At 43.5% G+C, this 12,965-nt stretch overlaps 1 protein-coding gene across 1 annotated transcript in view; it reads right to left on the bottom strand.

Annotated features, from left to right (window-relative positions):
- GCNA (germ cell nuclear acidic peptidase) overlaps positions 1 to 10,040 on the bottom strand; it is a 23,496-nt gene extending 13,456 nt beyond the window's left edge. The window contains exons 1-5 of the mRNA XM_006158061.2: positions 9,977 to 10,040; positions 8,406 to 8,460; positions 2,785 to 2,831; positions 1,679 to 1,715; positions 1,284 to 1,366 (exon numbers count right to left, since the gene is read on the bottom strand). Coding sequence (XP_006158123.1) covers positions 1,284 to 1,366; positions 1,679 to 1,715; positions 2,785 to 2,831; positions 8,406 to 8,458 — 220 coding nt within the window. The 5' untranslated portion in view covers positions 8,459 to 8,460; positions 9,977 to 10,040. The remainder of the gene's footprint in view (positions 1 to 1,283; positions 1,367 to 1,678; positions 1,716 to 2,784; positions 2,832 to 8,405; positions 8,461 to 9,976) is intronic.
- Positions 10,041 to 12,965: the final 2,925 nt, after the last annotated feature.

The raw sequence follows: 12,965 nt of genomic DNA, 5'->3' as shown, positions 1-12,965 counted from the left end.
GTGCCCAAGATCCCGAGAGGAGAATGGAGGAGAAGGGATTGCGGCGTGGCCATCCCCCCTGGGGGGTGATTTGTCACTTTCTGTCTCTGTCTTTCTAGAGAGCACACGCACCCTGTAGCAAAAACCTCTCAAAAAAAAAAAAAGGCAATGATTTCTACACTGACAAAGGTTAGAAGTATGTTTTAAAGCTTGTTGGGCCTTTTTTATCCATAAGTTTAACTAAATTCATTACAATTATAAAAGAAATGCCACATGGAAAACAGTAACAAAGACAGCCCAATTGGATCAGCTTTCATCCGTGTTGCTGGGATGGATGCTCAGTTAGGCTCAATAGGTCAGAAAGGTAAGCACTGGCACCACTGAGAGCTTACCCTCAAAGGAACATATCTTCCAAATCAAGGTGTCAGCAACTGGTGGCCTATGGCAATGAATTCTGGGCTCTACTGCTCATGCTCTGCTCTAAAGCTGCCTTCCTTGGAGTTCCCTTCCTACTAGAATAGTTTGTCATGTCTGATACCTCCTACTCTGCTCCTGGGCCTCTTTACTGCTAGGCACAGCTATCTAGCACTAGAGAGAGGGAGAAAGGAAAGAAACTCCAGGGGACCGAAATAACAGGAAACCAGAGTTCCAAGTCACCTCTCCTTTTCTTGATCTAACATTCCCCAGTCAGCTAGGAAATTATGGTCAATGGTAGCTCTTGGATAGTTGTTAAAAAAAACAGCCAGTTCTTTAAGGGCCTCCGAATTTTAGTTGAATTCAGTTCATCAAACCTCAACTAGGTGCCTATATCATGTCCTATACCTGGAATTTAGCAAATAAAGATCGATAAAAGACCATCCCTAAGGCTCAGGTTTCTGTTCTTCCTGCCTTCATGCCCACTAAGTAGGTTTTGAACTGCAATTAAAGCTCAGAGCAGTAAGACAATTGAACCACGATAGGAAAGTACTGGGTTTGCATCCCAAGACCACCCTGGACCTGCCAGGTACATGTTACATACCCATGATCTGATGGGCTAAGACTAGGGGTGGACTGCAGAGTGAAGCCCTGTGTGTTGGGAGGTGACTGACTCTCCCTCACAGAATAAACAAACTTGAAAAAAAAAAAAAAGAAAAAAGAAAAAAACAAGAACAATTGATGCCAGCACCTCAGAAAGAAAGCAACAGTGGCACTCGCTATAAAGTGATTATAAACAGAATAATCACCCACTCGCTCTAATCCTGAAACTACCCTGTGCCAGGAGGCTTCAGAGCTCAGCTCCTTCTCTAAATGAACAGTATACTTGCCTTTGATGTTCATCTTAGCCACCTTAGCTTTCTTTTTCTTGCAGACATATCCATCCTCAGAATCTGAATCAATCAACACATACCTGAGTGATGAGCCAAGGAAAGACAAAAGAGAGATATGAGCGCAACACTATTCATGGTGGTTTTGCACATTTTCTACAAAGAATGTGATCGTTTGTCAATTTTCTGTCTGTTTCCCACAGTCATGTATTCTCTTCTTTGGAACTACTCAATCTTTCCAGTATTCCTGTTTTCCATCTTTCTACTACATCTTTCCGTCCTGTCAACAGGAGGTGTTTGTCACACACCAAGACTCTGTCAGGGTGCTGTCGATCATGAATAAAAATAAACTTTTTTAAAAAGCCAGGTTTGAATAATTTTTTTTTTTAACTCACTTGACCCTTCTCTTCAGTGCTTCTGCTTTGGCCACAACTAAATCAGAGAAAGAAACAGGGCATTAGAAAACATCTCAAGCATGAGTTCAATTAGAGTTAGTTAAAATTTACATCTCCTGGGCCAGCAGATGGCATAGCAATTACATCACATAACTCCCACGTGGCTGACCGCAGTTTGAGTCCTGGGCCTGGTGACTTCAAACTCAGGCTGGGTGCATGTATGTGCATGCGTGCCCCTGGATCCTGGGAGGAGAATGGAAAAGAGATTGTGGCATGGCCCCCCCAGGGGGTGATTTCTTGCTTTCCCTTTCACTGTTTCTTTTTCTCTCCTCTCTCTCTCTCTCTCTCTCTCTCCCCCCTCTCTCCCTCTCTCTTCACCCTCCCACTCTCTCCCTCTATTTCTCTATGGGAAGGCTCCAGGTTCATGGCCTGGGTCTACCTCAAGATGCCACTTGCAAGGCTAGGGATTGGATCATGGTGTGAAGATTCAGTTAAGGGTAGCTGTCTGTCCGTCTCTTTCATAAAAGAAATAAACAAACTTGGGACCAGCAGATGGCGTAACGGTTAAATCACTGGGCTCACACATGGCTGACTGCAGTTCAAGTCCTGGACCTGGTGGCTTCAAAATCACACTGGGAGCATGTGCGTGCATGCCTGGAATCCTAGGAGGAGAATGGAGAAGATACTACAGCATGGCCATCCCCCTTGGGGGATGATTTCTTGCTTTCTGTCTCTCCGGCGAGTGCACATGCCATATAGCAAAAATCTCTCTCAAAAAAAGAAATAAACTTAAAAATAACATCTCCCATGGAATCTCTCTCAAAAAAAGAAATAAACTTAAAATTTACATCTTCCATGAAAGATTCAGAGGAAATAAAAGTAAGGAGATCCAGAGTCATAAGGCAAAGGAAGTAAATTGGAAAAGCACTATGAATTCCCTCTGCTCCTAACAGCAGGGAATAAACTTCATTTCACCAAACTAGAGAGAGCCCTGAAGGAGACAAACCTAGGACCAGCTTATGCCAAAACATCCCAAATCACGTTTCAGTAATCTCTACAAAGACACTTCAAAATGTAAATAACTGCTTTGAATGGTCTCTACTTACTGGGCTCATGGTCCTCATCATTGGTTAAATCGACAGTAAGAATGCTACTGTAAAAATAAAATAAAATAAAATAAATTTTTAAAAGAGCAACTAAATGTCAAAAGTATCAAATACATAAAGAGAATAACCAGTTTCTGAAACACAAAGAAGTTTTAAGGGCTTTAAATGCTTATGAAATTAGGATCACAGTAACAGGTGGGGGGGGGGAATTAGAAGCAACAAGCTGCTTGGTCTTTATTACTGAATCAAAGATGGGGAAGAACGTTAGGTGAGAAGCAATCGCTATCAGTGAGAAGCCTGTTTTCTGCCAAGCAATTTATTTCTATTCAATGGCATGAATCCTGAGAAAGGGGACCAGGGCAAGGGGCCAGATTTGAGGAAGAAGAGACTGCAGTTAAAAATCAAAAGGGTCAGGGGACCAGTAGATGGCTTAATGGTTACATTGCTGGACTCCCACATAGTCTACCTAGGGGCTTAAAACTCATGCCAGGCCCATGTGCGTGCATGTCCAAGATCCCAGGGGAGAATGGAGAAAAGATTGTGGTGTAGCCATCCCCCTTGAGGGGGTGATTTTTCGCTTTCTGTCTCTCCAGTGAGCATACGCCCTACAGCAAAAATCTTTCTTAAAAAAAAATCTTTTTAAAAAAAAAAAAAAATCAAAAGGTCAGGATCAGCAGATGGCATAATGGTTACATCGCTGGATTCCCACATAAACCACAGCTTGAGTTCCAAACCTGGTGGCTTAAAAAACTCACATTGGGGGACCAGCAGTTAGCGTAATGGCTATGTCGCTGGACTCCCACATAGTCGACTGCCGTTCGCGTTCCAGACCCGGTGGCTTAAACTCACACCAGGCGCATGTGCGTGCGTGCCCAAGATCCTGAGAGGAGAATGGAGAAGGGATTGCGGCGTGGCTAACCCCCCTGAGGGGTCAATTTCTCACTTTCTATCTCTCTGTCTCTCTCTGTCTGGCGAGCGCATGCGCCCTATAGCAAAAACCTCTAAAAAACAAACAAACAAACAAACTCACATTGGGTGAGTATGCACGTGTGCCCAAAATCCTGAGAGGAGAATGGAGAAAGGATTGCAGCATGGACATTCCCCCAGGGGGTGATTTCTCACTTTCTGTCTGTCTGTCTCTCCAGGGAGCAACCTACAGCAAAAATCTTTCTCAAAAAAAAAAATCTTTCTCAAAAAAAAAAAAAAAAAAAAAAAAAAAAATCAAAAGGGTGGACCAGCCCCAAAATATAGGTATTAAGGAAGCCAAATCTCACATGGCTGACTGTAGTTCAAATCCCAGCTCTAAGGATTTGAAAAATACATGAACTACATGTACATGTGTGCCCCAAATCCTGACAGGATAGAGAAATGGAGAAGAGATTGCAGTGTGACCACACCCTGTTGGGAAGGTGCTTTGTCCTTTTCTCTGGAAAGTGCATATGCCCTTTGGCAATTAAACAAAAAAATCCAAAGTGCAAAAAGGCTAGGAGTTCCCCTTTTAGAGAGACTTGGCAGTCTCTACCAATTTACTGGCATTACAATCCAGATAAACGGACCGGTACTCAAGTCTATTTCATGGACAGCCAACCGAGGATGACACCAAAGCAGCAACCGCTTCCTGCAGTGAACCTCTTGCTTCTCCACCTCACAATTTGCCATTGGCCCCAATGTTCCTTCTCCACTGCCCTGTGGCACACTGCTTCAGCTGTTACAAGAGCTTACCAAACAGTTGTGTGGCACTGCCTGAGATGAAGCCAAAGCACTCTTGCTCCGGACCCTTCAGCTCCCCAGATGGCACCTACTCAACAGCAGCCAATGGCTGGGTTGTTGGAAAAGTCATTTTTTTCTTTGTTTTCCTATGTAAATACATGTAAACACAATAGATAGCCCACTATCAGGCGTTCAGCATGCAGATCCAAAACCCAGCCAGAGCAGCCACACTGCACTAAGCTATCGCTTCACTGCTGGAGACTGGATACACCATAGATAATCTTATCATATCATGATTTATAGCTCACAGTAGCTAGTCCACTAGCTAACCCATTTACTTTTCTGATCCTAAAATGTTTACATTTTAAACTCAGTATAACAGGGTAACTTTTTTAAAAGATCTAATTTTAATTATTATTATTTCATTTGACCAGAGATACAGAAAAAGTAAGAAAGCAAGCCGCCAGGTCCAGGACTTGAACCGTGGTCAGCAATGTCAAAGTCCAGCACCTTAAGTACCATGCCACCTGCCAACATCAACAGGGCAATTTTTTTAAATACAGTATTTCTGGGGCCAGCAGGTGGCATAGTGGTTAAGATGCTGGATGCCCACATGGCCAACAGCAGTTCAAGTCCTGCACCCAGTGACTTGAAAATGGGGAGGGGGGAAGCGGGGGATGATTTCTCACTTTCCCTCTCTGTCTCTACATCAAGTACATGTGCCCTGTGGCAAAACATAAAAAAAAAAGAAAACATAGTATCTACATAGCATCAAGACTATTTTCTGATAATATTAACAGAAAAAAGACTCCTACACTAGAAAAGACTAGTTAGCTGGTATCGGAGTACTAATTAGGCTCTGACCATCATTGAAAACCATTTCCCCACCTCTTGCATTATGTATTTCAGTAGAACTTCTGCTCTCAAAGTACCAAGTCCCCCTCCCAATCCCCTTCAATCTGTTAATGACCTTGTACTGTCTGCACTTGAAAGATTAGAGGATATAGTAGCACAGAAAATGGTTATGGATACTGGAGACAGTGTGGGAAGAGTGGGAGATAGGGGAGAGTGAGAAAAAAGAAATCAAGAAGAAAAATAGAGAGGCAACCCATTTAAGGGACACTCTTACTCTGTCCCTCTCTGGTCAAATTAAAATAAATAAAGTTGGGAACCAGCAGTTAGTGTAATGGCTATGTCACTGGACTCCCACGTAGTTGACCGCAGTTCGCGTCCCGGACCCGGTGACTTAGAACTCACGCCGGGCACGTGTGCATGCGTGCCCAAGATCCCGAGAGGAGAATGGAGGAGAAGGGATTGTGGCGTGACCATCCCCCCTGGGGGGTGATTTCTCGCTTTCTGTCTCTATGTCTCTCTCTGTCTGTCTGGCGAGCGCACGCGCCCTGTAGCGAAAACCTCTAAAAAAAATAAGAAGAAGAAAGAAAGAAAGAAAGAAATTAAATAAATAAAGTTAAGGGACATATTGTTGGCATAATGGCTATGTTGCTGGACTCCCATGTAGTTGACCATGGTTCGAGTCCCAGACCTAGTGGCTGAAACTCAGGCCAGGCGCGTGTGCGTGCGTGCCCCAGACCCGGAGAGGAGAATGAAGAAGAGATTGAGGCGTGGCCATCCCCCACCCGGGGGGTGATTTCTCACTTTCTGTCTCTGTCTCCCTCTGTCTTTCTGGCGAGCACACACACTCTATAGCAAAAACCTCTCAAAATAAATAAAGTTAAATAAAATAATTCTTTAAAAAGGGAAAAAATTATTTAAAAAAATAATTGATTTGTAAAAGTTCTTTGCAGAGTAAGGAAAATTCCCCCTATATCATTATACAAATATTTGTTGGGTTTTTTTAAGAATTATTTTTTAGGGACCAGCAGTTAGCGTAATGGCTATGCCGCTAGACTCCCATGTAGTTGACACGGTTCGAGTCCCGGACCCAGCAGCTTAAACTCACAGCGGGCACGTGTGCATGCATGCCCATGATCCCGAGAGGGGAATGGAGAAGGGATTGCGGCGTGGCCATCCCCCCGGGAGGTGATTTCTCGTGTTCTGTCTGTCTCTCTGGCAAGCGCACGCACCCTATAGCAAAAACCTCTAAAAAAACGAACAAAAATAAAGAATTATTTTTTATTTATTATTACTTCTTAATTTGATTAGAGAGACAGTGAGAAAGCAAGCCACCAGGTCCAGGACTTGAACCACAGTCAGCCATGTGGGAGTCCAGTGCCTTAACCATCATGCCATCTACTGGTCCCTTTCTCCAGTTTTTTATTTGCCATTTTTATGCTTTTGTTTGATATCAAACCTAAAAAGACCTTCCCTCTCTAAAATTAATAGAAATAATATTCATCTATGTTTCCTTCTAGCATTTTTAGTGTTTTTTAATTTTAAAATATTTGATCCACATGTAATTTATTTCAGTAAAAGGAATGATGAACTAAGAATTCAACTCTTATTTTGTTCCAGTGGTCAGCTAATTATCCTCAAATTGTTTATTGAGTAATTCCTCTTTTCTCCACTGATTTGAAATGTCATTTTTTGGGGCCGGCAGGTGGCATTAGGACTCCCACATGGCCGACTGAGGTTTGAGTCCCAGACCTGGCGGCTTCCTTTCTCGCTTTCCATCTCTCTTCGTCTCGCTCTGTCCTTCTCTGGTCAAATTAAAAAATTAATAAAGTTACGGACCAGCAGTTGGTGTAATGGCTATGTCGCTGGACTCCCACGTAGTCAACCGTAGTTCAAGTCCTGGACCCAGTGGCTTAAACTAGAGCCAGGTGCCTACACGTGCGTGCGTGCCCAAGATCTCAAGAGGAGAATGGAGAAGAGATTGTGGAGTGGTCATCCCCCCTGGCAGGTGATTTCTTGCTGTCTCTCTGTCTCCCTCTGTCCTTCTGGCGAGTACATGCACCCCACAGCAAAAACTTTTAAAAAAAAATTAATATAGGGCGTGTGCGCTCGCCAGAAAGAGACAGACAGAGAGATAGAAAGCGAGAAATCACTCTCCAGGGGGGATGGCCACGCCGCAATCCCTTCTCCATTCTCCTCTCGGGATCTTGGGCACGCATGCATGTGTGCCCAGCGTGAGTTTAAGCCACCAGGTCCAGGACTCGAACCGCGGTCAGCTACATGGTAGTTCAGTGACATAGCCATTACGCTAACTGCTGGTCCCAAATAAAATAATTCTTTAAAAAAATGTTTTTATTGTGAACCAAATTTTCATTGGGGCTGGCAGTTCACATTGTGCCTAAGGCGCGGGACTCCCACATGGCTGACTGCAGTTCGATTCCCAGACCTGGAGGCTTGCTTTTTTGCTTTCGCTCTCTCTGTCCCTCTCTGGTCAAACTGAAATAAATAAATAAACTTAAATAATATTATTCTTAAACAATTTTTTCATATGTATTTGAATATATTTACAGACTCTGTTCTGTGTAGTTTCTCCCATACACTTACATGCTTGACAGTGAAAGAGGAAAACAGGCAGTATTCCAGAATAAAGAAATAGAGACGGACAGTGGTCTTAAAATACCTCAGTTTATCATAAAGAAAAATATTTCATTTGTCTCCCTCTAGAGGTCAGCACTGTCAACGATAGGGTGGAAGTTGCCTAATGGCAAGTTTGAATTTCACTGGAAGGGAGAACATTCTAGAAATTTCATATTCCATAATGCATTGTGCTGCTTCATGCACTTGTGAGCTCCTAGAAACTAATAAAGATGTTATACAGAGGATTCATGCATTCTTTAGGAGGGTGCATTACTAGATTCTAAGATCCTTCTTTATAGTTTTCATTTTATAACTAAGTTATACACTTTCAGACTAAAAAAAAAAAAAAAGAAAATGCACTTTTTCAGAAAAGAAATATTTCACTAACAGATTAAGAGAAAAAAGAACTTTTAAAATCTCACCAATCATCTTCCCGGACATAGATTTTCCCAGGCTCTTTTTTGTATTTCTTCATGTCTGTAGTCAAGACAAAGACTTTAAGAAAACCAGTACTCAGAACCAATGAGACATTTCTACATTTTTTGGGAGCAGCTTCACTTTAAAGCCAAAAGCTTTCTTCTGTGAAATTTGAAATATTTAAATTTATTTTGTTGCAGACTTTTTCCTAGATGGAGAAAACTAGAGACAAGTCATTATCATCTACCCCACCTTCCCCCATGGTTCTCTGTAGATCCATCAGAAACCCCAAAGTAAAAGGCAGCCCCTCACGTTGTCACCCCAAATGCCATGTGTTACAGGGACCTGCAAGAAAAATAATGATTTGCTCACAAGCCCTCAAGTAAATTTACTCACCATAAAGTTTTAGCAAGTGCTAACTCTTCTTCCACCTCCCCCACCCCTACCCAATACTCTTGCTCCCAGCAGGTCTTCTATCACTCAGGTCTTCACGCCCCCACCCCACACTGCCACTAGCCTTTGACCCTGCCTACTTCACTATTCTTACTACTGCCTCATGCCCAAGGTAGTAGACTCTGAACCTCCTCCTTTACCTCCTTACTCCCCACTCTTGACATGTCTTAACCAGACTAGGCCACCACCTATTTACCCCACTCCCCACTTCAGCTTCCCTCTGGCTTACACTGCTCGCACCCCTAGCCAGTCTTCCAATTAGGCTTTGATCTCTCCCGTCCACCCCACCGGCTTACTCCTGCCTCTAGGTTCCCAGGAGATCCACTAGGCCTAGACGCTTTCTACTCCGACCCCTCCCTCCACTCCTCCCGCCTAAGCGTCTTCCACCAATCAGCTTCTAGTCCCCAAGATTTCTTCCACTAGGAGGCCTGGGCCCGCCCCCCACCATTCCCGCTCAAATCTTCCACCAATCACCTCCTAGTCCTCAGGTCTTGCACCAATCAGCTTGTCAGGGGGAGGGGCGTTCTTCCACAGTGACGTTCTAGACCCGCCCCTTACCATTCCCGCCTCAGCGAGTTTTCAACCAATCAGCTTCTAGTCCGCAGGACCAAGACCCTCCCCCCACCACTCGCACCTTAGCCAGTCATCTACCAATCAGGCCTCGACTCCTCTGCCCTTCCCCCCACTACTCTTGTCGTAGGTGGGTCTTTCATCCATCAGGCTTCCACATCCCCAACTCCCACGGCAAATTCTTACACCTATCAGGCCTTTATGCATCTCGCCAGAGAGACTTTCTCTGATCTCTCTGTATAACATGCCATATATATGTCCTCCCCAGTCGCCCTCTACCCTCCAGGTCTCCGCTCCCTTATACTACCACTAGTATTTCTATATCCTCATTTCCCATTTCCCCAGTAGTAGAATTTGTATCACTAACACAAACCAAAAAATCCTCTATTAAAAGAAATACTTTTCCCCCCCGGGGGGAAGGAGTTTGTCTGAATTTCAGTACCAAGGTTTGAGGACAGAGCCCAAGCTATACGCCAGTCCTGATTTTAATTATGTTGTAGTAAGTATCAAGTAGGATTAGCTTCTTATCCGTCTTAGTTCCATGGTCACCTACCTGCTTTGGCGGCCGTTGGCCTGACAGACTGCGGCTCACGCCAACTGCTGCTCGCCTCCTGCCACCAGTATGTGCGAGATCCGGAGCAACTGGCCGAGCGGGCGCGATGTGAGAGCTTTTATAGAGCCCGGGGCTCAGTGGGAGACAGGAACTGACGTGTTCACGCGCGTGGTGTACCCACCTATCAGAGCTCTCTGTACCCACCTATCACAGCGTGGTCACGGGGCAAATTTGAACTTGGCGGTTATGAATTTTTAAATTTGGCGCCCAGTCGTGTTTCCGTTACAAGCTCTACCGCTTCATGAGATGTCGTTCCTTTGTCCCGAACACACCAGTTCTAATAGCTCAGACCTGAACTCGTTACTATGGTTAAAGGTCCCTAACTTAACTTTAAAAATCAAGCCAGATTCCCTAAGAAAAATTTAATCCTTGGGAGAACTTGATGAAGCGAGCCGTGTTCCTTACTTGAATTGCTCAAACGTAGCTAGTTGGGGTAGGGGGTCAGGCAACAAGGGGGCAGTCGTGGGAGGGAGGACATCGTGGGGCTCGGCGGGGCAGTGTGGGGGGGTGCAGGGTGTGGGCGAAGAGGCAGGGGAGGCTGCAGGAAGGACACTTAGACTCCCAGATAAGAACAAGGCAGCAACCCAACACTGAACTATGTCTCCAGCTTCCAGAACCCTCCATGCACTGGAGATAAAGGGGTCAGTTGCTTGAAGCCTGTTGGCGCTCGCAACACAGCAAGAAAACAGAACAAGGAAGCAAATACACCGCCTTTCAGACAGATGCTCATTCACTTCATAATTTAAGCATGTGGTCAACAGAATACATTGCCCCTGCATTTGAGGTTGAGATTATTTTACGGTAGGCATAATTCCAAGTGTTTTAAGTGGGTTTAATCCTTACATTTTTAAGAGTACTTAAAATCTATTAAAATCTGTACTTTTTGAGTATATGACCTTAGTGCTCTCATTTTACAGAAATCACATCCAGAAAGTGAGAGCTGAGACTCAACAGTACAACAGTACTGGGCTCTAAAACCTACTCTTAAGCGTCAGTGTACCAGTGTACATAAATATAGAGACTGAGACTGAGTTCAAAGGGAATTGGATAAAAGTAGTTTATGATTATAATTCTATTTCTATAACATACTTGCAAATTAACCTCTACAAGCCTATTCTATAAAAGTAGGGATTAAATAACTGTGTGCCTCAGAGGTTTGACCAAACAATCTAAACGTTAGCTGTACTTAAAAGGTACATGCTTCAAGTAAAAGAGTGGGTTCAAATTGGAATTAAGTCTGAAAACAGGGAGTGCAGAAGTTACACAACTTTATTCAAACTGTACAGAAAACTATTTAAGACTGAAGGTAGGAGAAGCTGAAGGCTGGAAATAACAGATGCAGATTCTTAACACTGGGTCATTGGAAAAGTCATGGCGCATTTTTGCATAGAAAAACAAAAATACATCATGACTTTTCCGATGACCCAATAGAAGAGGGAGGAGTAAAACTTATGAATAGGCTACTAGACATCTTTCCACACCATCTTTTAAGAAACGAACATGAGGGGTCGGCAGGTGGCACAGTGGTTAAAGTGCTGGACTCCCACATGGCCAACCGTGGTTCGAATCCTGGACCTGGCAGCTTGCTTTCTCACTCCCCCCACCCTCTCTCTCTGGTCAAATTAAATAATAATAAAGAATTTTTTTAAAAAAAGAAAAGAAACAAACATGAAATCCACATTAGGATTTTAAAGGCCCAACAACAGAAGTTAGGAAATTAATTACCTGAGATTTTACTGGGCAAAAAAAAAAAAAAAAAAGTTTTCAGGCTGCCCCATGGCTTAAGAGAGCCAGATCCTATAGGGACAACCTTGAGTTCAAATCTTGGCTCTTCGCCTTGGGGGGGGAGGGGGGTCAAACACTGGTCATGTGTGCACGTGTGCCCCAAATCCCAAAAGGATGGAAAAATAGAGAGGGGACTGTGGTATGAACATACCCTATTGGGGAGTGCTTTCTCTCACTGGGAGTGCACATGCCCTATGACAAATTTAAAAAAAAAAAAAAAAGATTTCCCTTCAGTCACTGAGAAAATCAGCAGCCAAATTGCCTATTCTGATCCCTGATCTACTGATATTCTCCTTCCTCATACTCCTCTTGGCTGAGTTCAATCAATCACTGTAAAAAGCAGGAAAGAAAATAATGTTTGACCTCAAAAGCCAAGGAAAGGGCAGTCCACAAAGAGAATGATACAATAAGGGTAAATGAAGTCAAAGTGGTTGTAAGCAAAAAATGAGAAAGCATGAATGGATATGTTGGAGATCACAGGCTTTGCTTTGCTGTCTTATTAATGAATCATATACCAGGTAGGCCCACTGCCTAGTAGTTAAGGGAGCCACATTCCACAACAGCTGATTACAGTTGGGAGTCCCTATCCCGGTGGCTTGCAAAACATGCTAGGCACATGTGTGTACATGCCCAAAATTCATGATAGGATAGATAGAGAAGGGATTGTGGTGTGACTTCGCCCCACTAGGAGGTGTTTTATCCCCCTCCCTCTCTCTGGCAATTAAAAAAAGTTGATTAATTACTGGATCATATACCAACGCCATCTCTTCACCACACTTAGCCGAGAAAACAAAATAATCTTAAGATCTTAGCCACAGTAGAGAAATATGGTTCTTTCACGTTGTTTGGAGCTACTCAGTGTGTGTTTCCTCGCGGGATTACCCTACTATTCTGTCCAACACAGTATAACATGACACAGAATACATCAGCCATATTAAGGGGGAAATCATTCATTTATTGTTTAAAGATCGCAAGACAACATCTGAATTTCCGTAGCACAATTTAAATGTTTTACTTTTTTGATAAAGCAGAGTATAATAGAAAAAACAATTAGTTTCCAGTAATATCTCTATCTCTATTCAGAATTAAGTCTTCCACAGACATGTTACCTGGAAATAAAAGCCTGTTACAATAAGCAAAGATT

This window comes from Tupaia chinensis, unplaced genomic scaffold, assembly GCF_000334495.1.
Source record: "Tupaia chinensis unplaced genomic scaffold, TupChi_1.0 Scaffold000571_1, whole genome shotgun sequence".
Lineage (NCBI taxonomy): Eukaryota > Metazoa > Chordata > Mammalia > Scandentia > Tupaiidae > Tupaia > Tupaia belangeri.
The sequence above is the reverse complement of the archived record's forward strand: the minus strand, read 5'-3'. Positions and strand labels throughout refer to the sequence as shown.